This window comes from Ailuropoda melanoleuca, chromosome 16, assembly GCF_002007445.2.
Source record: "Ailuropoda melanoleuca isolate Jingjing chromosome 16, ASM200744v2, whole genome shotgun sequence".
NCBI classification, from domain to species: Eukaryota; Metazoa; Chordata; class Mammalia; order Carnivora; family Ursidae; genus Ailuropoda; species Ailuropoda melanoleuca.
Window position 1 is genome coordinate 52,994,232 of NC_048233.1, and position 24,030 is coordinate 53,018,261.

Consider the following 24,030-nt stretch of genomic DNA (forward strand, 5'->3'; position numbering starts at 1 on the left):
TCCTGCCATCATATCAGCATTCCCGGGAGCCCAGGGGTGAGGAAAGAGGTGGAAATAGGTCCTACCCACCCCTTCTTTGAAAAAGGAGAATTCCCAGAAGTCCCACATTACACGTGATTTTCATATCATGGGTCAGAAACTAGATCACGTGATCATCTTCTCCCAGCCGCTCTTGCCCTTGATGCTGGGAGGCAGTCCTTGGCGCTGGACGGACGGCTGCCTTCACAGAAAACCATGGCTTTGTTACTGAGGAGTCTGGGAGAATGGATGTTGGGGTAGGCACAGACTTGCCAGCGCACAGCACGCTCTTGAACTTTCTCTGTGCATATTATAAGTACGATTTTAAAACTGGATTTAATTTATAAAAATGATGGGAGGTCTATTCTACAAATCATATAAATCTCTAGCGCCAACCCCTGAGTGGCCTTCTGAAGCCTTACGAGGACAATGCAGAGAAATCACCGAGAGAACCAAGAGGCGTTGTCGGCCAAGTTCAAGAAGGATGTGGCAGTGTAAGGACCACTGTGGGACAGTGGTTGTGCTTAGGGGGAGGAGCTGTAGAACTCCAGATGTTTAATAGCGGCTGACATCTGTAAGAATGTCAGTTTAAACAGATCTTTATCTTGTATCCATGACTGTATTTTGCTGTTGCCTTTTGAGAGTGTATGCAGCGAAAGAAAGGGCTCTCCCCTTCTGCTCAGCTTTCTACACGGCAGGACGTGGAAGCATGAAATGTGTGTAGTTTGAGTTCCTCACCTTTGCTTAGAATTGAGCAGGTAATTTCCTGCCCTTTTGGTTTCCAGCACAAATGATGTATGTGGGTGCTAAAGTCAGCTTTCTCCTGACTGCCTTTCCCCTGGGGAGGTGATGTGGCGCTGGGCAGGGGAGATGCCCCTCCCCTGGGCCAGCCTCCTTCAGTGACCCTGGATCTTCTCCCCTTTGGCCTCCCAGGTCTGGAAGGATGCTGCCACTCAGATTTTCTTCTCTTTGTCTGCCGCATGGGGAGGCCTGATCACGCTCTCTTCTTACAACAAATTCCACAACAATTGCTACAGGTACGTGGGGTCACTTGATATCCCCGAGACAGCTGGTGAGTGGGAATGAGAGCTGGGGACAGATCAACAGACTGAGTCAGCAGACACCGAAGGCCACATCCTCATGCTTACCCTGCAGCAGAGCCAGAGGGTTGCCTCTGGCAGAGGGTAAGCCACCTGCTAGGGCCTAGCTGCTGACTTCTGGTGGCCTGGACCTCCGCTTGCTGGGCTGTCTCTGACACATGGGCTCAGTGGCTCTTTACGGGATGGAGCTGAGCCTCTCCTGAGGGTGCTGTGCTGCTGGCTGTGTCCTGGGATAGTCACGTGTGAGCTATGGAGGTAGTCAGGTGGTAGTCTCCAAAGTATGGTCACCGTCACTTGGCAAGTATTTTTCAAGAGACCTGTATAAGAAAGGTAGCAAGGTAGGTGGGGGAAAGAGAACTCTGTTGATGGATATGTTAACAATGGAAGTATTAGTAGATGTGGTGGGGACCCTTNAAAGTATGGTCACCGTCACTTGGCAAGTATTTTTCTAGAGACCTGTATAAGAAAGGTAGCAAGGTACGGTGGGGGAAAGAGAACTCTGTTGATGGATATGTTAACAATGGAAGTATTAGTAGATGTGGTGGGGACCCTTTCATAGTATGTATGTGCATCAAATCATCGGGTTGCGTGCTTTAAATATATTATAGTTTGTATTCATTATTATACCTCGGTAAAGCTGAAAAAACAATGCAAAATTTGAGTCCCTTTCCAGATCTGCTAATCAGAATGTCTGGAGGTGGGGTGGGCCCAGGAATCTACATGTCCACAGGATCCTCAGAAGATTCTGATACATGGTGAGAGTGAGAATATTTGGATGGTGTGATATTAGACCAGGGGCTCTGCAACCCCAAAGACCTCCACCTGGGAGAGCCTGACAGCTCCTGGAGGAGGTGACATCTGAAAGTTAAATACATCTAGGCAAGCAATAAGAAAATAAGGTCTATTTTCCTGGAGAGCCGATTCAAAATAGGAAGGAAAGAAGGGAGGGAGAAAAGGAGGGAGGGAAGAAGGAAGGAAGAAGAGAGAGAAGAAAGGAAGGAAGGAAAGGCGGGGGGAAGGAAAGGTGGGGGAAAGGAAAGAAGGAGGAAGGAAGGAAGGAAGGAAGGAAGGAAGGAAGGAAGGAAGGAAAGAAAAGACAAAGAAAGAAAGAGAAGGGAAGGAAGGAAAGAAGAGAGAGAAAGAAAGAAAGAAAAAGAAAGAGAGAGTGCCCAGAGTGAGATGGACTTGGATTTGGATTATGACTTCACCATTTACTAAAACTTGAGGTGTGGGCAAGATACGTCGCTTCTCTGAGCCTCTTTCCTCTCATCTGTAAAATGCAGATGATGGTATTTTGTGGAGAGGTGAGAGCCGATGATGTACGCTCTGCAGTACTTCACACGTAGTAGGCACTCAGTGACAGCTGCCACTGTTATTATTATAATGTATGAGCTATTCGGTGAACGGAGAGGAACAGATTATGGTTAAGCTGTGACCGGAGCCGGGGATGGCTCCATAGAGGTGAGATCTCTGCGGGGCCACGTTCCAGCGGGTGCAGGGGAGGCGGGAGTGTACTTCACGGGGCGGAACAGCCCGAGGTGGGTGGGAGTGGGGAAGTGATGGAGATGTGGGTGGGAGCAGGTCCGGGGACTGGAGCGGAAGGTCGAGGCTGGAAGGAAACTGGCTGGAGCTCGGCTGAGGCCAGGCTGGAGAGAGCCTGTGTATGAGCTTGCGAGGGCTGCTGGAACAAGTATCACAGAGCGTGCGGCCTAAACAACAGAAATTAATTTTCGCACAGTTCTGGAGACTGGAAGTCCAAGATTGAGATGTTGGCAGGGTTGATTTCTTCTGAGTCTTCTCCCCTTGGCTTGTATGGCCATCTCCTCCCTGCGTCTTCACACGGTCTTCCCTCTGCGTGTGGATCTGTCGCCTCTCCTTGCAAGGACACCAGTGATATGGGATGAGGACCCACCCTGATGACTTCTTTTTAGCTTAATTCCCTGTGTAAAGACCCTGTCTCCAAACACATTCACATTCTGAGGTACTGGGGGATTAGAACTTCAGCATAGGAATTCGGGGGCACACAATTCAGCCCATAACAGCTGGAATGCCAGCGAAGGTGTGTGAACTTCTTTGGTCATGGCTGCTCATTAATTTATGACCCAGGGACTGATCTGAATGCAGTCTGAGGGGGTCGCATTGCTCCACACTTTGGTAGAAAGGAGGCTCTGTAGTGTGGCAGAAGGAACACGGAGCTGGGCAGGGAGTCTGGATTCAAATCCTGACTCATCATGAATGAACCCATTTCCTCCTCCTGTGCCTCAGTTTCCTCATCAGTAAGCTAAGGGGCCAGACAAGGTGGGTTGTTTCCTTGAGCACAGGCTCTGGGCCAGGCTTTGCACACAACCACCTGTGAGAAAGGCGGGGTCATTGCCACGATTTAAAATCACAGTGGAAAGAAGTGACTTGCTGAAGGTCATACTGCCAGTGGGTGGGAGGATCAGGATTTGAATCGCCTCTGAGGCTCCGTCTGGCTTGACCTCTCTTCCCAGTCTAGGTTGGCCGGACAGGCAGCTGGGGAACCGCAGCTGTACCAGCAGAGGGCGTCAGGGTGAAGACAGAAGGCTGGTCTCACCTGCCTCACCCCCTGGGCTTCTGTGTGCTCCAAATCCAGGCTATCCTCAAACTTGGTGGCCTTTCATGGTCCCGCCGCCTCCTCTTCTCTCATATATGGTACCCATCCTGGAGTCCTTCAAAGGCTCCAAACCCTCTGCTTCTGCTCTGATGGACAGTCCTGCCTCTGCCACTTTGATGACAGGAGCCCTGGCTCTAGAGCACATGGGGCTAGAGCTCTGTCTGACCCAGAGGCCCGGGAACAGCGCAGTTAGGAGAAATGTTTTTGAGCCTTTTGGTGCTTAGAAAATTGATCCAAGGGGGTCCTTGGTCAGGACAGTGAAAACATGTTTAGAAATGGACATGAATGGGGTGCCTGGGTGGCACAGCGGTTAAGCGTCTGCCTTCGGCTCAGGGCGTGATCCCGGCGTTATGGGATCGAGCCCCACATCAGGCTTCTCCGCGATGAGCCTGCTTCTTCTTCTCCCACTCCCCCTGCTTGTGTTCCCTCTCTCGCTGCCTGTCTCTATCTCTGTCGAATAAATAAATAAACTCTTTAAAAAAAAAAGGAATGGACATGAACATATATACACGTGTGCATACGAACACACAGGCATGCATTTATGTGTGCTCCCCCTGGTCCCTTCCGACTCGCGANGACATGAACACATATACACGTGTGCATACGAACACACAGGCATGCATTTATGTGTGCTCCCCCTGGTCCCTTCCGACTCGCGAAGCACACCTAATCGCAAACTCTTGTCTCCTCCCCCCANAAGCACACCTAATCGCAAACTCTTGTCTCCTCCCCCCAGGGACACTCTCATTGTAACCTGCACCAACAGTGCCACGAGCATCTTTGCCGGCTTCGTCATCTTCTCGGTTATTGGCTTCATGGCCAATGAACGCAAGGTCAACATCGAGAACGTGGCGGACCAAGGTATGGTCACCTCATGAGCTCCTGACCTATGCTATCTTGGGACGTTGGCCTTCTGGAATAGCCCCAGGGATAATGGGAGAGACCAAGGCCCGTTTGTTGGGAGATGGCAACAAGCTTGAGTAGGAAGCTCAGGTGGGGTTAGAGCTGGCCGGTGCCTAACCAGGGGGGTTGCTATGACAGTCCCATTCCTGCTTCCCCCTCCTCTCCTTTCTTTCCCTTTTTTCTCTGAAGTCAGCTCCACCCTGAATAAGGAAGCTCTCTACCTGTTGCCCCTGTTAGGGACAGATAGAGGCTTCTTTAGGCAACCTAGGCTCCCTGGAGCTGGTGTGGGCACAGACTGCTGCATGACACACTCCTTGCAGAGAGCTCTGGACAAACCCGGTTCTAGGGCTGAAAGGAGCACTGACTTCAGAGCCAGCCTTTTCCTGACAAAGCGTTTTCTGTTAGTCAGGTCGAGCGTGCTCTCAGGGCCTTCTCTTAGTTAGTAATGCAGACCTGCCGTGTTTGTCCCTCCAGTGGGTGGGAAGCTTGGATAACCGTGGTGGGAGGGAACTACGATAAAGGTTTACTTTCTGTCCAAGTGATCCCTGTGTTAATGGCTAACATTTGTATGGTACTTTCCAGTTTACAGAGAGCTTTCATTTTTATTTTACTTCGTCTGTATTTCTCGCACAGCATTTTGTAGGTAGTGTTTAATATTTTTATTTAACTCTTTTTATTTTCACCCGGCCTTATTTCACGAAGGATTTGGGTGTTTACTAGGTTTCTGTGATGAACGGATTTCACTGTGACTGTTGCCTGTTATTATGATCATGCTCTAATCAGCTGTTTATGGGCTGCGTCGGTGTCGGGACCGGGCCAGAGTTGGACGTGTGGAGACGTGACAGTCCACAGTGTGTCCCTGTGAGCAGCTCTCTGTGCCATTACCTTCCTTGGAGGAGCTCACTGCAGTTCTCAGATAACGGCTTGGCTTGGACGCCAGCCCAGGAGAGAGGGAAGACCTAGAAATGTCACCTTCTTGGTGGGCTGCCAGCTCTCTGCTGGCTCCCCAGGGATAATTAATTATGGCTTCACCGGTGGGGCTGGTGCACAGCGGGCCTCAAAGAGTTAAGAACTGGCATATTGCAGGGGGGTAATTACCTCTCCCTGGAAAGAGTGTTAAACCCCCAGGGATGTTTGGTTCTGCAGCACTGCATTAAATTGGCTTGGGGAGTGAATGCCCCTCCCTCACTGAGAATGCTCAACTCCCTGGGGAGCGCGGGGGGGGGATGGGGGTCCCGGGGTGAGGGGAGAGAAGAAGGCCTTGTCTTCAGGGGTGCCTGTGCTGCCCCAGCTGTCCTCATGTCCTCCCAGTAGAGTCGCTGGAGCTGGGAGGTCCTGCCCTACTTTCCAGTAGATCTGAGGTGTTTGTGATTTTTGTGACATGACGGCCAAGCTCACTGTGAGCCAGTGGCCACGTTGCCCGGGTTATGAGTCCTGAGATGTGGGGCCACTTTAGTTCATTCTTCTGAGCTCCTTCCTGTCCCAGGAAAGGGATTTGGGGTCACATGTCACTAAAACCCAAACAGGACTTTGTTTTTCCTATACAAAGAAAGACGAAGACAATTGCCCATGTTTCTTTCTGAAATGTCCCCTTTCCAGATTTTATTCACTTCCTCTTATTTAAATGGGGTGGAGAACACTTCCTACAGGTTCTAACACCTTGTGTTAGTGTGTGGCAGCTTCTCATCGTCACCAGCACAGGGACAGGCCCCGAGGGGAGCAGGCGCTGGCTCGTGAGGCCTCCTGTCAGACCCCGTGGGGCAGCTATCCCAGTTCATCTGAGTTTGCACATATTCTTAGACATGATTTGCAGGATGTCTCATTTTCTCAGGGATGATGGGGGCTCTGCAGAATCCGGAACAGGGATTGGGGTGGGCCTGCAGTCTGTGCCAGCCCCACTCCCTCCTAGCTGGGCAACACGCACACGCAGACAGTCGGTATATGTTTGCTGACCCAACGTCAGTCACTGTGTTCTGGTCTTTAGTCCAAAACAGGTTCTCTTTAATGACCTAACACTTCTATTTTGTTTACCAGCCCCTTCAAAGGGGCTGTTAGTGTCATTTCTCCAAATCTCAGCCTGTTTTGTGGGGGACAAGGGCAGGACTGGTGATGACACCAGGCCATCCTCTGCTTCTGACATCAGCATAGGGAAGGGGCCATGTTCTTCTCAGTCATCCACTCCTGAAAAGCACCGTTTTGGGAAGTCAACCTTTAGGGTCACTTGCCAATCACCTTCCTTACTGCCTGTGGAGCTGAGACTCATGGTCCGAACCCACCCGGAAGCTCTACTGGCAGCAGACCTACTCAGCCACCCTCAGAAAGACTGAGTTAGACTGTAGTCAATGAACACAAATGTACGTGTTGGGTTTAGGGTCCCCGGGTCTAGGTCCCTCATCGTTCAGAGACACTGCTGATCAAAATGAAGGCTCTCAAACAGGGACTGACCATCCATCCAACTGTCTGTCTATCACCTGGAGCCAGTCCTTCCTTCCAAAACACAGGGGTCCAGCCGTGTATTCTCTGAGAACTTCTCCATTTGTAATAGGCTTCACAGCAGAGAGGCTCACCCAGGGTGCTGGGATCGTGCTGTCCTGCGTTGACCCGAGCCCTGGTCGTGTCTTGAGTGGTTCTCTAGCAGAAAGGACAACAGAGACCTCCTGTCCACGTTGTTGGCATGCAGAACCTCTTTGATCCCCTCTCATGGGAAGAGTATGAATGATTTCTCTTTCCTGGGTCCTCACTAGGTCCGGGCATTGTTCTGAGCCCTTATTTGTATCAATACATTTACTTCTCACAGAATTGAATGGATTGTTTAACCAGAGAGAACAAGCAGCACCTCAAGTCCCACGGCTGGCAGGAGGCAGAGCTGGGTTTGCAGCCCGCGGGGGAATGGAGGCTGCCTTCCAGCCACGGGCCTATACTTAACACTGCCTCCCTGTGGGAGAGGAGAGGAGCGGGACTCGGCCTCTATGGGACATATGGGCCTCATCTGGGGAAAGCTCTGCTGGGACGGTCAATCCATTTTTCCAGTAAAAAACCAAAACCAAACGGAACTGTACAAAATAATACAAAAATGTATTTTAAAAATCCACTCCCCAGCTGTCTTAGATACACTGAATTTGCTGAAAACGATCCCTTCACCTGGGTACTTTAGGGAAGCAGATGTAATTGGAATAGGCCGGATGTTTTGAAACTGTTTCCTGCCCCCTAAAAAAGCAGTAAAGTCCAAAGGGCTAAATCCTGTTAAAACAATCAACGAGGTCCTCCGGCAGCAGCCATTTCAAGACCTTCTTGTCCGCCTTATGGGCCCAGCTGTCGCCACAGCACTGGACAGGATTCCTCCGTGTTCTGCATCTGAGACCTGTTTTGAACTGTAGCTTAATACAGACTTTAATGGCTCACATAGGGAGCCTTCGGAGGCTGGCCGTGCCATCCGTTCAATAAATGCATAAAGTGGGGCTATGTGAGGCATTCAAGGCTTTATACTTTAAACACCCCAAGGCCCTCGGCAACATTACGAACTAACAACCTGATAAATTCCAGTTTAAAAAGGTTCTGTTATTCTTGAGTTATAAAAACTCCAGGTGCTGCGGTATCTGGTTTCCAGGCGTGTGCTGGCCGCGGATCAGCCCGGCATTCGCTTGTCTCTGCCCATCACCATTCAGTTTTCTGTTTACAAGGAAATGTGTAAGTGCCGGGTCTTCAGCCACCGTGGGTCACAGTAATCTTCCCTGCGAGGCCGTGAGGCAGGTAGGAAAGGCTGGCAGGCTTTGTGAGGGCAGAGAAACGGCAGCTCAGACAACCTCTGCCAAGACCACGTGCCGTATTTGTGGAAAACCCCGAATCGGGACGGCTAGTGTTCAAGTGCTTTGTCCACTCATAATAAAAGTGAATATTCTGTGAGTGCTCACGACGTGAGAGGCATTGGTCTCCGTGCTCTGCCTGCGCTCTCTCATTTGTTCCTCATAGATACCCTGTAGGGGACTCTTCTATTCCCATTTTACAGATGGGCAACATGAAGGCTTATGGAAATGAAATAACTTGTCTAGGGTTGCATAGCCAGTAAGTCATGGAGTCTGAATTTGGACCCTGATCTGTCTGACCATTAGAGCCCAAGCTCTCTTCGTCTTTATGCTATGCCTCACAGCCCCTCTCCCTAACTGATTACCCGTGGATTGATGTAGCCCCATCTTCACCAAGCCTTTGTAAGGCAAGATAGTAAAAGTGGTTGATGGACTTGTGATTTATGCCAAAGGCTTCTCCTGGAGGAGTGACTAGGGAGGAAATGATGTCATTCCGGGCGTGGTCTAGCCTGTAGAGCTGGGTCTCTCAACCTCAGCACTCTCGACCTTTGCATTGGGTCATTCTTTGTCATGGGGACTATCCTGTGCATTGCATCCCTGGCCTCTGCCCACTAAATGTCGGTAATCTTCCCCCCACCCCAGTAATGAGAGTCAAAACTGTCTCCAGATATTGCCCAATGTCGCCTGGGTAGGGGTGGGGCCTAAACTCACCCTTGGTTGAGAATCACTGTTCTACAGGGTAATTATTATATGCTCCCCCAACTCATCAACACAAAGATGGGGGTTTTTGTGGTATATGCGTGGGACACAGCCTGGCTTTGGACTCCGAGTCTGCTTTGGCACTATTTTTAGCCTCCCCTCTGAGGTCCCCGAGGTGTGGACCTGATGCCCCTGGTCCTTCCCTTCAAGGAACTTGAGGTCTAACTGGAAAAATGGAAGGAGATGAGGGAAAATAAGCAGCATATAATATGTGGAAAAACCCCTGTGGGCTTCCAGGTAGAGGGGGCCTGAAGCTGGGCCTGTTCGCAATCATCTGTCTTGTTCCTTTCAGGGCCAGGCATTGCATTTGTGGTTTACCCAGAAGCCTTAACCAGGCTGCCCCTCTCTCCGTTCTGGGCCATCATCTTTTTCCTGATGCTTCTCACTCTTGGACTTGACACTATGGTGAGCCCCTTCCCCTCCCCCTCTGACACCCGCCTGAGTCTTCTTCTGAACACCCCCTCTCCTGGGCCCTGCATCCAGCCTGTGGCCCTGAATGTTTCCCCAGGCGATACAGGATGGTGAGGCCCCTGTCTAGGGCTCAGGATAGCTCTGTATTTGTGGGTGACTCGTGGGATGGTGCAAAGAAGCCATCCTCCCTCCGTTCTGCATGCAGATTTTAGCCCGAGTCCTTCCTGCTGTGGCGTCACTTTGCCAATGCAAATTCTGTGGGGCTGGATCAGGGAGGATAATATGGAGTCGGTTTTAGGGAGATTGCCATGGGGCTGAGATGGCCACAAATCTTACTGACAGGCGCTCAGAGTTTAGTGGTTGGGTGCAGAGAGGGTTTTTTCTCAAGCAGAAGATCAAATTCGAGATAAACTGGAGGAAAGGAATTTGCATCTCATGAATACAAAGTGAAGCTTCAGATATCGTGATGGATGAGTGTGAGTGCAGTCTCTAGGGGCTGGAAAGGCAGTTTCTCAAGTTCACATCCTGTTGGATCCCCTTGCTGGCCTTGTGGGTTGGACTCGAACAAAGCCTTTTAGACGCAGNTTTATTTATTTATTTATTTATTTATTTTTTTTTATGGAAGAACCAGTCTTTTTTTTTTTTTTTTAAGATTTTATTTTTATTTATTCGACAGAGAGAGAGACAGCCAGCGAGAGAGGGAACACAAGCAGGGGGAGTGGGAGAGGAAGAAGCAGGCTCATAGCAGAAGAGCCTGATGTGGGGGCTCGATCCCATAACGCCGGGATCACGCCCTGAGCTGAAGGCAGAGGCTTAACCGCTGTGCCACCCAGGCGCCCCCGAACAAAGCCTTTTAGACGCAGCAGGGGAATGCAGTCCTAAGAACAACCCCATACACACACGGCTTTCCCTGGTGGGAAACACAAAGGACTTGGGGAAGCTTTTGGGTTGGGTGGCTTGTCTGAGCTGCTCCTTTCCTGGCCCCATTCCAGTTTGCCACCATCGAGACCATCGTGACCTCCATCTCGGACGAATTCCCTAAGTACCTGCGCACACACAAGCCGGTCTTCACTCTGGGCTGTTGCATTTGCTTCTTCATCATGGGCTTTCCGATGATCACTCAGGTAAGCAGCCTGCTGGCCATGGGCGTGGGGACAGCACACGCGGGGGACCGAAGGCTCATCCTTTTACCCTTCGCTCTCAGACTCATAAGAGTAGCCAGTCCCTGTCACGTCTGTGTAGGCAGCACCAGCTCATTAGGGATTCTGCCCACAGATGGAAACATGTCACCTTGGCTACTACCGTTACTTGTAGCATCTTCATAATTGAGATGTAGCTTTCTTGAGCCAACAAGGCAGGTGTGTCCTACTTCAGGAAAATAGAGTACATGAAAATCCAAATTTACTGACCAGAGAAGTTTCCAGTTGGTAACTCATTAAACATGGGAGTCTAACAGCATGGGATTCCTTCTAGTCCTGAGTGTCTCGGTAAATTGAGTGTTTGCACACTCAGCATATGTGTTGCTTTTGCTCTCTCTGTGACCCTGAGCAACTCACCGCTTCTGGGCCTTAGTTTCTTCATCTGTGAAATGATGAATTGGAATAAGAGGATCTCTAAGCCTCATCTCTTATAGAGAGACGTAAGCAGCAAGGTAAAGATGCAAGGGGATGTGGGAGGAATCCCCGACACCTAAAGGTCATATGAAGGTCAGTCAAATGCAGATTTATGGGTAGAGATGATGATCTATTGCTTAAGGCAAAAATGAAGTCATCTGCCTGTTTTCACCTGTACATCTTCAGACGTTGACCTTTGCCCTTTAAGAGGGAGATGTTAGATCACTTTTCTGTGCTTGTTCTGTTGATTGGCTGAGTCTTTCGAAGGCCTGCTCTGCTAACATGGCAAGGCCACCAGCCTGCGTTCTGGACCAGGTTTCAGTTACTACTGTGGAGGGGAGGGGAGATCCTTTGATGCCTTGCTTGCGCCTGACTCTCCCCGGCATGGAAGGATTGGCTGTTCCCAGTGGGAAGAGCCTGGATCCAGGCCCACTGATGTGGTTTCTCTTTCCCACCAGGGTGGAATTTACATGTTTCAGCTTGTGGACACATATGCTGCGTCCTACGCCCTCGTCATCATCGCCATTTTTGAGCTCGTGGGGATCTCCTATGTGTACGGTAAGGGGACCGCCATGCAGGCTGGCTGCGGGGAGAGCTGGGGGCATAAGGCATCCAGGGCGAGTAGGTTTTCCAGATTTACTAAGATAATGAAAGGGTTTAATTGCAGTGACTTAGGAGACATAAGAGAGCTGTACCTTTTTTCCTAACTTGCCTCTGGACCACCATGATCTGAATTGATTTGAGAAGCAAAAGGCGGCTGGCTGATGGTGAGACCCAGAAACCCCTCTTTGTTTCAGAAACCCCTAGGGCCAGGCCTTTGGGTATAGTCTGGCATGTGAACAGTTAAGATCTGGGGACCGGGCCGGATGAGGGAAGAGGAAGGCTGCTTCGCAGGTGTGAAAATATTTCGTGGTCTTGCTAAGCAGGCAGTCCTCGCCTGTGTAGCTTGAGTGACGAGTAGCTTCGCGGCTGCTCCCCAGATCCTGTAACGAGAAAAGAGACCACCAGGCTCACAGATCTTTAGGAAACTTTATTAACACCATGGAAGTCTGTGAAGCAAGAGCACCATTCCGGCTTCTCCCGGGAATAAACTTCCAGTTTCCTTACAGTTTGGTCTGTCTTGTTATCACCATAGCAACCTGCATCCCATAATTAGTGGGGCAATTATGAGGAACAGTAGGAAGATAAGTCAGCAGATGCCATCTTTGCCCTTTGTGTGGAGGTGTTTGTGCTTGGTGGGGTCTCACTGGGTGATCTCCTGGACCCCGAGTGTGCACACTGCCAGTGACACAAGCATGCCCTGCTGCGTTCAAGGAGCTCACAACTTCTTTGTGCCTGGAAGTCTCAGAGCCGTCCCCAGACTAAGGCCTTGCTAAGATAGTTAAGGTCTCCATAGCAAACTCCAGGAAGGTGAAAAATGCCAAGTCAGACTATCTATTTGTATTGTAAAACCAAAGAGAGATAGCAACATGCTCTAAGCTAAGAAGAAGTGCAGGAGATCCCTTAGAACACAGGATATGAATAAAGGACAAAGGCCCAGAAGAGGAAGGGTCAGGCCAGAGGGCTCTATGGAGCTCCCCCTTTTAAACTGGGGGCCCAGCAAAGCCCCCTGGACTGCCAGGTGTCCTTGGTGGGAACATCTTGCTTTTAATGTAAAGTTTCTTTTGGAAACTTAGCCCTTCATGGGGTCGCCAGATGGTCCGTTGGCAAAGGCCGGATGGCAATTCATTTGCAGCCCTGGTCCGCGTGCAGCTGGCTGTCTTGACCTCCTCCGCTGTGTCCTCGCAGCTAATTGCCACAAAAGGCACACCTGTACAGTTCTGTTCTCTAATGCAAGGCTGCCTGGTGTGGATTACAAGCGTCATTAAAATAGAAACCTTTCAAATGTTCTGTTTTTAGAAGTGAAATTGCATCCCCCTCCTTATAAACCTGGGAGTCGATTTCTCGGTTCTGAAGGACAAAAGAATTCCTGAGTGCTTTAGTCCCTGGGCTGGGTTAATTTTCTTGGGACCATCCAGGAAACTGCCAGACTCCTAGAGAGCTAGCGTCTGGACAGCCTCCAGAACCAGGCTGACTGTGCTGAGCTCAGGATGAGCGCAGGAAGTGGGTGTGAACCTCTGATGTGGACCTGCATATAATTTTTAGAGGTGAATCTTAGAAGACATATTTGAAGCAAACTAACATAATTGCTGGAGAAGAAAGGAAAATCCTGCACATGCATAGAACTTGTACTCCAGAGGGTGGTACATTCGTTCCTGAGAGGATGAGGCCCGAACTAAGGCAAGGTTAGTGTTAGGCCATTGAACACCAGCTTGTGGAAAATGAAACGTTACTATCTCCCTCTCATTGAGGGTGCAGGGTCCCCCAGCAGCATTTGCTAGGGCTCAGTAAACGTTAAGAATGACAGGCTTCAGTCCATTAGTAACACACACAGGAAAATGTGAGTAAATGAGCAGGTATTTATTAGGTGCTTACTGTATGCCCTGTGTGCTCCTAGGAAAGTGGGGAGGCTCACTCGGCACCTTGCCAGCTAGCTACTAGGAAGAGCAAAGCCACGTCACACTTAACATGGAGAGGAAGGGCCGGCCCAGAGATAAAGGTGGGCCAGAGAGCCAGGAAAACCTCAAGAACGCAGCATCTCAGAGATAAAAGGATATCGGAGAAAATAAAGACTTAGTGGGTATTGAGTTTATTGCTAACCAAGGTGAGGAAAATCTTAGCCGACACACAGGGTTTTGACTCTGAGGGCTGGGGCCTTCACGTTAACTATAAATGAATGACGTGAGGTACACACAGGACTGGAGACCTAATTTGTGGGACCCAGTGCAAAGTGGAAATGCAGAGCCCCTCGTTGAAAATGTACTAAGAGTTTCAAGATGGCAACAAAAGATCATTCCTTTGAGGGCGGCACCCTTGTGGGTGCAGGGCTCGGTGGGAGTGCACAGTTCGCACGCCGGGAGGAGGCTGTGGCCACACGGGAGGGAGAGCAGCCCGCTGAGGACCACACTCGGACCAGGGCAAGGATGTGGTTTATAGAGAAAGGAGCCGTGAGGCTGCACGGCTGAACGTGATTGGCTGCTCGAAGCAGGGTTTTGATTTCTCCTTTCGGGATTGGTTGGTTGTCAGGAGCTTGTTGTGGGCCAATTTCTGAGCCCCCGGTCTGTTTGTTGAGTCTACGGTAGTAGCCATGAGCTTACCATTTTTCCCCTGCTGGTTTTCTGCTAATTCGGTGATGAGCAATTGCTCAGATACCTTTGGGAGCCTGTCCCAGCCCTCCAGGCTCAAGGTCACGCAGCAGGCAAGTCGCCATGCACGCGTCTCAGGCTCCATGAGCAATTCTTTATCAAGAGCTGGGCCTTGAAGGTAAGAGGGCTTTGGGTCAGTGGAAAGGCCGGAGCAGGCAGAGGAAGCCACATAAACAAAGGCCTCAAGGAAGGTAGCCAGGGACTCAGTAAGGGAGTCAGGTGGGGACTTGGGTGAGTCAGGCCCGAGGAGGGCTGGGGCTGGACGGAAGTTGGAGCAGAACCAGTAGAGGCTGGAAGCGCTGGAGAGCCTGGCTCAGGAATGAGCGGGAGGTGGGAGGATGCCTCATGGCTCCCAGCCAGTGCCCCTGGGCTTTATCTGTAGGGCCAGCCCACGAGTCAGCATAAGGGGCAGAGCAGTCATGGAACCTGGAGCCAGCTGGGTGTTCGGAGCCCTCATTGAGGCCCAGAGAGGAGGTGACTTTCCCGACACTGAGCTGGCCCTGGGACCCACGCTTCCCCCATCAGTCCCAGCACCACCTCTCAGCACAAACTCTGCCTTTTGCTGGAGCTGAGCACCCATCGTCCGCCCATACCTCCAGCTCCGGGTCTAGCTCCTTGGCCCCTCTGGGGAAGCGTAAGCAGCTTTACCGCCATCCCCCTCCTCCTGTAGGAGGCCATCGCCATGTCTTCCTTGGGTCTAACCCTGAGCCCCATCAAATCAGTTCCCCAGTCAAGCTGTACGCTGTCATCTCTTGGGGATGGCCTACCGGAGAGGAATAAAACAGGACTGAAAATAACAGAAACTTCTAGAATCTTTGTTTAAACAAGGAGACCTGCCCTCAGTGTCTTGTGTGCATTTTTCAGGGCCTCTGCACTGACTTCTATTCCTTTGAGTCTCTCCCCTCACTTACGCTCAGAGAGTCGTGTCCAGAGACCACTCACATGAAGATGTTTGATAACACTAAAGACCACACACGAATCACACATCCGAAGATAGTCAGGTCAACGGCTCAAGGCGTGCACTTCTTGCCTGTGAATACAAGGAAGCAACTTGGACCCTGTCTGTGTCCCGGATTGATCTCTCCCCCCCCGCCCCCCCCCGTACACCTCGAAAGCTCAGAAAGGGAATACCTTTTCTGAGGTCACACAGGGAATGAGAGGAGAGCAGGGGGTCAGCTCTTCGGTCCTCTCTCCCCGCCCAGCATTCTTTCCACTGCACCGCATTTGTGGTTGACCCTGGCCGGGGTTTCTTTAAGGTAGGACAGGAAGCTGAGCTGCCTCCTGAGGAATTTAGAGTGCGATGATTCTGGAGCGGATTTTAGAGCAGCTGCCTTCGGTGAACCCCCCCCCACTGTTCCCTGTGCAGCCGGCGCCATAGCTGACCTCAGGCTTGGCTGTCCCCCGTCATGGCTGTTGTCAGCAGCCCGGTGACTCACGGTCATGAGAGGCAGCTGACGTGCTGGGTCTGGCCTTGGCACGGAGGAGAAGCCAGTGGCAGGAACAAAGGGCCACAAAAGGTCTCAGGATCCATTATTTTGGTGATGGTGGCCGGAGTGGACTTGCGAGGGTAAACTTTAATATTGCAGTCTGACGCTGTAGGTACAGGAGGGAACACATAACTGAGCATACAGCTGAATGAATTTTTACCTCCTGGTCACCAGCATCCAGATCAAGATAGAGTATATTATCAGGGCCATTTTTTTTTTAAAGGGGCTGAGATGAACCCTTTTGTTCCCTGAAGGAATATCAGTCTCTGCTTTCTACCCCAGCAAGTGAGTGCTTTTTCACGTCCCAAATTCCCAACTGCCATGCAGCAGAGAGCAGGCGTTGAGGGAGAAAATCTAGAGGAAAAGTCTGGGCTGAGGCTGGGACAGGGGCGCTAGCCAGGGGAAGGCAGCTGGTACAGTGGTGCACAGGGAGGGGATGGCAGAGGGTAAGAGACGGCAAGTAAGGGCTGGGAGGGGAGCCTCAGACACGGAATCCCCCTGCTCCTCATGGGGCTAAGGGCAGAGGACCCAGAAACCCCAGGGGCTGGGACAGCTCAGGAACAGGGGGAGCAAGTGGCCAACGTCTCAGGCAAGAAGGTCTCAGGATGTGCAGGGGGTTATTCTCGATAGGAAGCAGTGTAGTGGAGTGGGTGCTTTCCTTGAGGAGTGGGTCTGCCCCTCTTGACCTGCAGCATACCCACTTTTCACATAGATGGCCTGAGGATGAAGGAATAGGGAGATTTCCTCCAAGGCGGCCGAGTCCCTGGTCAGAGCTGCTGACTGTGACGGCGCTTGAACTCAGGGACCTTTCTTGTCCCGTCAGCATGGTAACAGTGGTAACCCACCGTTGGGAGAAAGCCGTGCCTCTGAGGAGCTCAGGAAACAATGTGAGAAGCAATCCCGTTGCCAAACCTTCCTCAGCAGCTCCTCCTTCCAGGGAGTGGCTTAAAGATCTTGGTAAACTGAGAGTGCGTGGGGATGGTGGCTACGCGTGGCCACGAGAATGTCTCGTCTGCTTGATACTTCAGTGAAGTGACCAACACAGCAATGCTTGAGTTCCAACAAGTGGGCAATGACCACTTACAGGTTACGTCAGTTTTTGCCTGTCGTTGTCGTCTCACACAGAGTGAAGACACATCGGCTCATGGAAGAGTATCCTTGGGAGGGTGGGGACAAAAACCGACATGCAGTGGCTCTCGCTCTGAAGCCCCAGGCTTTCATAATGCTCTGTGCGTACTGACCGCAAACGTAACTGGTGTTGCCGGAGTGGCTGCTAAGCGCATAAGGCTGTCTCCGAAAACAGCTGCACCGGTGCATAGGCTGGGCTGTGACAGAGCCGAGACGCCCGGGCCAGGCTGCCACCGAGCTTTTTAGATGTCACCACGGGATGACATTTTTGAACCTCACCGCAGAGAGTAGTTAATATCTATTGAAATGTTCAGTTTGCCCTAATCTTCCTGGCAGTGAATCATTTGTCTGATGGTTTCTTGCATAATAGGGGTCGTGTTCACACCAGGCTGGGGTCATCTCTAGCCAATGGCACTTGAGGGAGGGGCTCTAGAGCCTGTCCTGCACCCTCGCTCCCCCTCACTCCCTGCCACGGCACCTCATGCTCCATGTCCACTTGTCTATTTGCAGGCTTGCAAAGATTCTGTGAAGATATAGAGATGATGATTGGATTCCAGCCAAACATCTTCTGGAAAGTCTGCTGGGCGTTTGTAACTCCAACCATTTTGACCGTAAGGATTGCATGCTTTGTCGTGCACACAGGACCTTGCGTGTGGGTGTGGTGCTTTAAGTTTGAACAAAGCATATTATTCTTGTATTTCAGAAGAGGAAACTGAAGTTCGGAGAGGTATAGCGACTCACTTAAAGGGGGGCTTAGCTGTGACTCAGGCACAGTCTGGAGCACTCTGATGGAACATTCCCCAGTGTATCTGTCTGCCTCATGTACCGAGAGCAGATAACAATCACATTTCCCACGTGCTAGCCATGGTCCCAGCTCTGTTCAAAGAGCTTTCTGGGTATCACCTCCTCTCTCCCCCATGGCAGCCTGTGGGGTTGGTGTTACAATCACCTCCATTTTACAGATGGGGAAACTGACACCCAGATGTTATGTGACTTGCCTAGCATTGCACACCGAGACATTAGCAACTACAGCCCGAGTTCGAACCCGGGCAGTTGGCTCGAGAACTCTTGCTCTTAACCACTATTCCATACAGCTGTTCTACAACTAATATAGCACAAATTAGACTTTTATTGTTCACTTTTATTGTTTTCGAGAACTATCTTATCATCCTCGAGTGTGATGATGACATTTTGAGATCATCTGACATTCATCTTATTAAAGATCAGAGCCCTTCATGCGTCAGTAAATCTGCAGAGGGACTTACATGCACATCCATCACCTCCTTTATTGTGCTGTAGGCTGCAGGCTTTGCCTTGATCCAAGCACAGTAATTGACAGAGACCCTGCCTTTGCTCCTTCTCCCTGGCTTGTGACGGGCGTCATCTTGGCAAGGCCGCAGGAAGCTGGCTGTAGTTCTCGTTGGCGCCAGCAGGTGGCGCTAGAAACCAGATTAAGACCATTGCTTCACTCCGCAGCACCAGGCTCTCTAAAGGAAAACGAGACAGGATGGAAGTAAAATTGTAAAGAAAATATATATTTCCCTTTTCTCTTTTAAACAGTCACAGAGTGAGTTTTAATCAAAACACCTCAACTGCTTTCTGAAAAGACATAAGTTTAGACAGAAAAACCACTCAGCGTTTATCTCCCTCTGCACTGACATGGGCATCACACTGAGGCCCACATCAAGGCTCACATTTTAGAGGCTGTAATTTGTCTGAAAAGCCCCACGAGATTTGGGCCATGAGGGGTGAAAAGAATTAAAATAGATTTTCCCGTTTCTTGAATTCAGGACTGAAATGTATATATGAAGAGCTCGGATTTAGCTAATGGATGGGGAAAAACCCTGCGAGATTCTCCTGCCTGGAGCATTCTGTCTCTGCTGAGCTCTACCCCAGTTACTAGTATGTCTGATTTGTTCTTGGGTGAGACTGAGACGTGCCTTTCCTTCCTGTCTTGGAAGAGATTAAGCTTCAGAGACTTGTATTATATTTTGCAGAAACACATGACACAATTACAACACCCCGCATTGCTATTCAGAGACAGTTCTGTTTAGAGGCGGACACTTTGTGGGCACTGTCCCTCAAGCTGCTGGCCACTCTGGTTGGTTGGTGAGTCTTCCTCCCATTTTACAGTTGCGTGCACTGAGGTCCGCGGAGGCTAAGGAGCTTGACCAAGGCCACAAAGCTTATGGGAGGCACAGCTAAGGCTTGAATCCAGAGCTGGCTGGGTCTCAATAAATTTCTCAAAACTCAGTGCTTTCCTCTCCAAGTGGAGTTTGGCCAGTTTTTGGATTAAAAGAATTCTAATCTCTGTGAGCAGAAGGTCAGGGAAAAGAAATTCTAGGGACCAACTGGCTGTGTTTTTTGAGAAAGTTTCTCAACTATGCTGTACTTTACTTGATATCCGTTATGAAGCTCATAGCAGAAACCTGTGGAGATACCAGAAAATTTCCTGAACCAGATTCCCCTTCCGTGTTTGGGAGCTAGGGACAAGTAGAAGTGGTCAATCATCATCATGGCCAACCAATGTACCTCTCTCCAGGACCTTCCTTGGCTGCCATTAGCAAGAAGTCAGGGTGAGCCTGACCCGGTGGTTGAATTAGCGTCAGTCATGGCCAGGCCCATCTGAGGGAAGGGTTTTATCCAAGCTGGCCTGGCAGAGAGAAATGTATGGCAAGAGCACATGTGCTCAGATAAGTTTGATGTGATATTTGTGCAACTGGAAATAGGTACCAAAGCCTAACACTTGTTTTTTGCCATTTGCCCTTCTGTAAAATGGATATTTGTAGGATGCTGGATTGAGCTAAGATTACGGGTTTAAATTACTTCAAAACCTCTGAAATAAAATTGATCATTTTTATATGTGCCTTCTTGGATTTCCAGAGCTATAAATATTCTCCATGCAATTATTGTATACATAGTCAGGTCACGTTACTGAATTATGCGCACTCATAAGCAGATGTATTGCTATTTATATAGTAAATGAAATGGAGCAGCTTACCATAATTACATTAGGCCCTACTTCCAATAGACTGATTAATAAAGCTTATAACTCTAGAGGCAAATGTTTAAAAAGGGGCCTAGAGTAAGGCCTCTCTTTCCATAGGAGCAGTGTTTTCAACAGTTGTCTTCAGGCTCACGTTGCTTCGAATCAATACATTAAATTATTGTTGCATTGAAATAATCACTTGCCCCAGCAGCCCGGGCTTCGCAGCAATAATGTAGATACGCCTTACATTTGTATAGTGCTTCACGCCCTCCTGAAACACGGCCATACATCATCTTTCCTGATGTAATTCCCTCCAGTCATTTTTTTTTTTTAAAGATTTTATTTATTTATTTGACAGAGATAGAGACAGCCAGCGAGAGAGGGCACACGAGCAGGGGGAGTGGGAGAGGAAGAAGCAGGCTCATAGCAGAGGAGCCTGATGTGGGGCTCGATCCCATAACGCCGGGATCATGCCCTGAGCCGAAGGCAGACGCTTAACCGCTGTGCCACCCAGGCGCCCCTCCAATCATTTTTGGGCAGTTATTTTACTGCCTAAGATAGAACGAGAGGTGTGGGGGGAAACACAGGCCGTAGGTCATCGTATTAGGTNATTTTTGGTCAAGTTATTTTACTGCCTAAGATAGAACGAGAGGTGTGGGGGGAAACACAGGCCGTAGGTCATCGTATTAGGTACATTGTTCTGGGCTGATGCTGCTATAGGCAGGATGAACACAGGCAAGGACAGCGTTTCTCAGGGCGATGCTGCTCCCCAGAGGCTTGGCAAGAACAGTTAGAAGCCCTGCTCTGTCTCTTCCGGTGCCTCTCTTCCCGGCACACGTGTTCCCGTGCTCCTTGGCCGCTGCACTTCAGAGGGTTCTCCTGGCCCTTGCCAGGAAATCATGGGTGCAAAATAAATCATGACCTCTCTTAGAATTGAGGGGAGACTTTTGAGTAAATACCAGACTCTTGTTCGCAGAAAACCCCTGCGTTGTGTACACGATGTGAAATATATCCATTTAAAGTGGAGAAGTCTGAGACGTGAAGGTCCCTCAGCGAGTTAGTGGCAGAGCCGACATTGGCCTGCTGGTCCCCACGCTCTGGACCCGCCGTTTGGGGACAAGGCCCATTCACCTTGAGCCAGTTGCGAGTGGGCTGTGCAACCCTCCTGTGTCCCGTGGTTTATTATAGGACTCAGCTTCTGGCTCAGTCCCCGCTTTGCGGACCGCTCACGTGTCACTCTGCCGGCTTTAGACGCAGTACCTGGATGCGGGCCATGCCCCGTGCAAGGAGAAGGCAGAGTTGATCCAACTCCTTAAAACAAATTAAAATACATAAATGTGAAGGATTTCTTTCTTATAACAGAAGCTTGATTATCCTCTATGGAAAGTACAGACAGCCCCTTCAAACCCCCAGCGCCACCCATCAGTCACCTCAATGCGTATCCTTTAAATTGTCTTCTCAGCCTGGGCGTGTGTGTGTGTGTGTGTGTGTACACGTACACCCATACGCCTTGCTCAGTTCCACGAGATGGCAAACGCAGGGTCAGCCGTGTGACAGCTTCATCTCCCTGAAATTCAGTTTCTTCATTTGGAAAATGGATCATTAATAATACCTCTCTTTCGGGGTTGGTATGGGTATAAAATGAGGTCAGAGATAGGAAGGCACCAAACTTATGGCAGGGGCTCAACACATAGCTGTCAGGAATGAATACTTCACATCACCAACCTAACACATGTGTTTCTCTTTTCTTCCTAGTTTATCCTTTGCTTCAGCTTTTACCAGTGGGAGCCCATGACCTATGGCTCTTACCGCTACCCTAACTGGTCCATGGTGCTTGGATGGCTAATGCTCGCCTGCTCCGTTATCTGGATCCCAATAATGTTTGTAATAAAAATGCATCTGGCCCCCGGCAGATTTATTGAGGTAATTCCATCAGCAGCTTTCTCCTGCCATCCCCTCCCCAGGGAAAAGCTCTGAGAGCTCTGTGCGTGAAAAAACAACAGATTCGGTAAACTTCTCAAGGGAGATTTGGTGATTAAGTGATCACAGTTGCCACCATTTCTATTAAACCCATTTTTATTATGTATTATTCCTCTAATGGAGAGGCTCAGCCAATCCGCAGGCCAACCTGTTATTATGCTATTTCTCAGCGCAGCGACAGCTCTGGGGAGTAAACCATCAGAGTCCCCTGCCCCTCCCCCACAGTTTAAATCCAGTGTTTGCTTTTTAACTACATGTCAGATTCTCCCTTTCCTGAACTTCCTCTCTGTCCAAGTCTTCCTCCAAACATCTATTACCATTACATTTTAAATCACTACCCCTCCGTGTTGCACTGGTATTGAGGATGCCTGAGGGGTCCGAGCTGATGAATGCTTCACCGTCCCCACACACTGTAACAAAGTGTCGGGGCATGGCTGGTAGGAGGTGAGACTTGTCTTTGTTAATCCCTTGCTCATTTCTAAAGTGAAAGAATCCCCACCCTGTCTACAGGGTAGACGGGACTGCCGCTTGTGGAGGCACCAGGGAAGCGTGGTCAGGTTCTTGCAATTTATGAACAGTCACTTGCTCAGATGTGCTGGGAACAGCTCAGCACTGTGTCTGTCTTGCAAACCCGGAGGTCGGGCCTTTTGGATCAGACCAGGGCTGCTCCGGGTTGGCCCGGGGACCAGCAGCATCACACCCCCTGGGAACGTGTGGGAAATGAACATGATCTGGCTCCAGCTGGGCTCCACTGAACCAGAATGGGGGAAATGGGACCCTGGTGTCTGTAGGTTACCCAGCCCTCCAGGTGATTCCGAGGCACACTCAAGTCTCAGAGGCATTGGGATAGACCGAGGCCAAGGAACACCTGCCAATAGAGGGTAGTGAAGAACAGCTGTAGAGGCTTTGCTCTTTTTAGTCGGACGAGGAAAGGAAGAGAGCGTCCCACAGAGGCTCTGGAGGGAGAAGCAACTTGAGAATAAGGTGCGTGAGTAAATGCGTAACCAAGGAGGTGGGGAGGTGGCTTTTACCTTCGATGGACTAAAGATGGAGACAAAGTTGACAAAGGGAACGTAGGAGTCCCCTCGCTGAAGTGGGATTCCAGTTTTCATCCTCAGGGAATTGTCTGCTATCCCCTCCAGGTAAATTCCTGTGGGCCCTTTTACCCAGTGAGATGTCTCCCTTTTGCCCCCGATGAACTTCCCACCAATGGGCCCAGAAATCTCGTTCCCTCTGAACAGAAGCTAGCGTAGCCTCTGCTACTGTTGTCTCGGGCCGGAACTCCCTAAACCGATGAGTTGGCTCTATAAATTTATTATGGTTGATTTGGGACCCAAAGGTCGCAAACCGATGATTAAGGGGAGATTAAACTAACAGCTATAAGAAGGAGCTTCACTTTAATAGGTAATAAACATGTAATTGTTCCCCCTTATGTCGCCAGAAATATGTTTTCTTTCTTTTTTCTAGAAAATGTTCCCATCAAATTATGTTTTCTGTAAAAAGTTCAGTTGAAGGATTAGAGACGTTCCCATTATTTCTAGCTCGCCTGCAAGAACCCACACTGCTGAACCAAGTCAGAAGTATCTATTTTTGTCAGCGGATAATTAAAATCTTTGCTCACTCTTGGCGATGTGTCTTTGGGGTTGCGCTTTTTCCCTTGCCATTTATATACTTTGGGGAAATATGCTAAACAAAATCCAATTATTTTGATGTAACAACCTACTGTTGAGACTACAGAACAAAGTAATTGAGCGCATGTCCTTTGCAGACTGTTTGGCAGTGGAGAGAGAAGCTTGCAAATTCCCTTCATTTGGAGGGAAAAAATGTATAATTAAAATGTGGGCCCTTTATCCTCGATTAATCTTGTGCAAGGCAAACCCTGAGCAATTGTAATATTGCTCGCAGGGTGATGTAAATAATTTCAAGGGAACCAAGCTCAGTTTCCTCTTTAACGTCCTT

General features: G+C 49.8%; 1 protein-coding gene across 1 annotated transcript in view; it reads left to right on the plus strand.

The window, feature by feature from the left end:
• Positions 1-24,030, plus strand: part of SLC6A5 (solute carrier family 6 member 5) — a 59,301-nt gene that overhangs the window by 34,200 nt on the left and 1,071 nt on the right. Inside the window, exons 10-15 of the mRNA XM_034644799.1 lie at positions 4,490-4,614; positions 9,511-9,623; positions 10,622-10,753; positions 11,701-11,800; positions 17,613-17,713; positions 21,847-22,014. Of these exons, the coding sequence (XP_034500690.1) occupies positions 4,490-4,614; positions 9,511-9,623; positions 10,622-10,753; positions 11,701-11,800; positions 17,613-17,713; positions 21,847-22,014 (739 nt within the window). The remainder of the gene's footprint in view (positions 1-4,489; positions 4,615-9,510; positions 9,624-10,621; positions 10,754-11,700; positions 11,801-17,612; positions 17,714-21,846; positions 22,015-24,030) is intronic.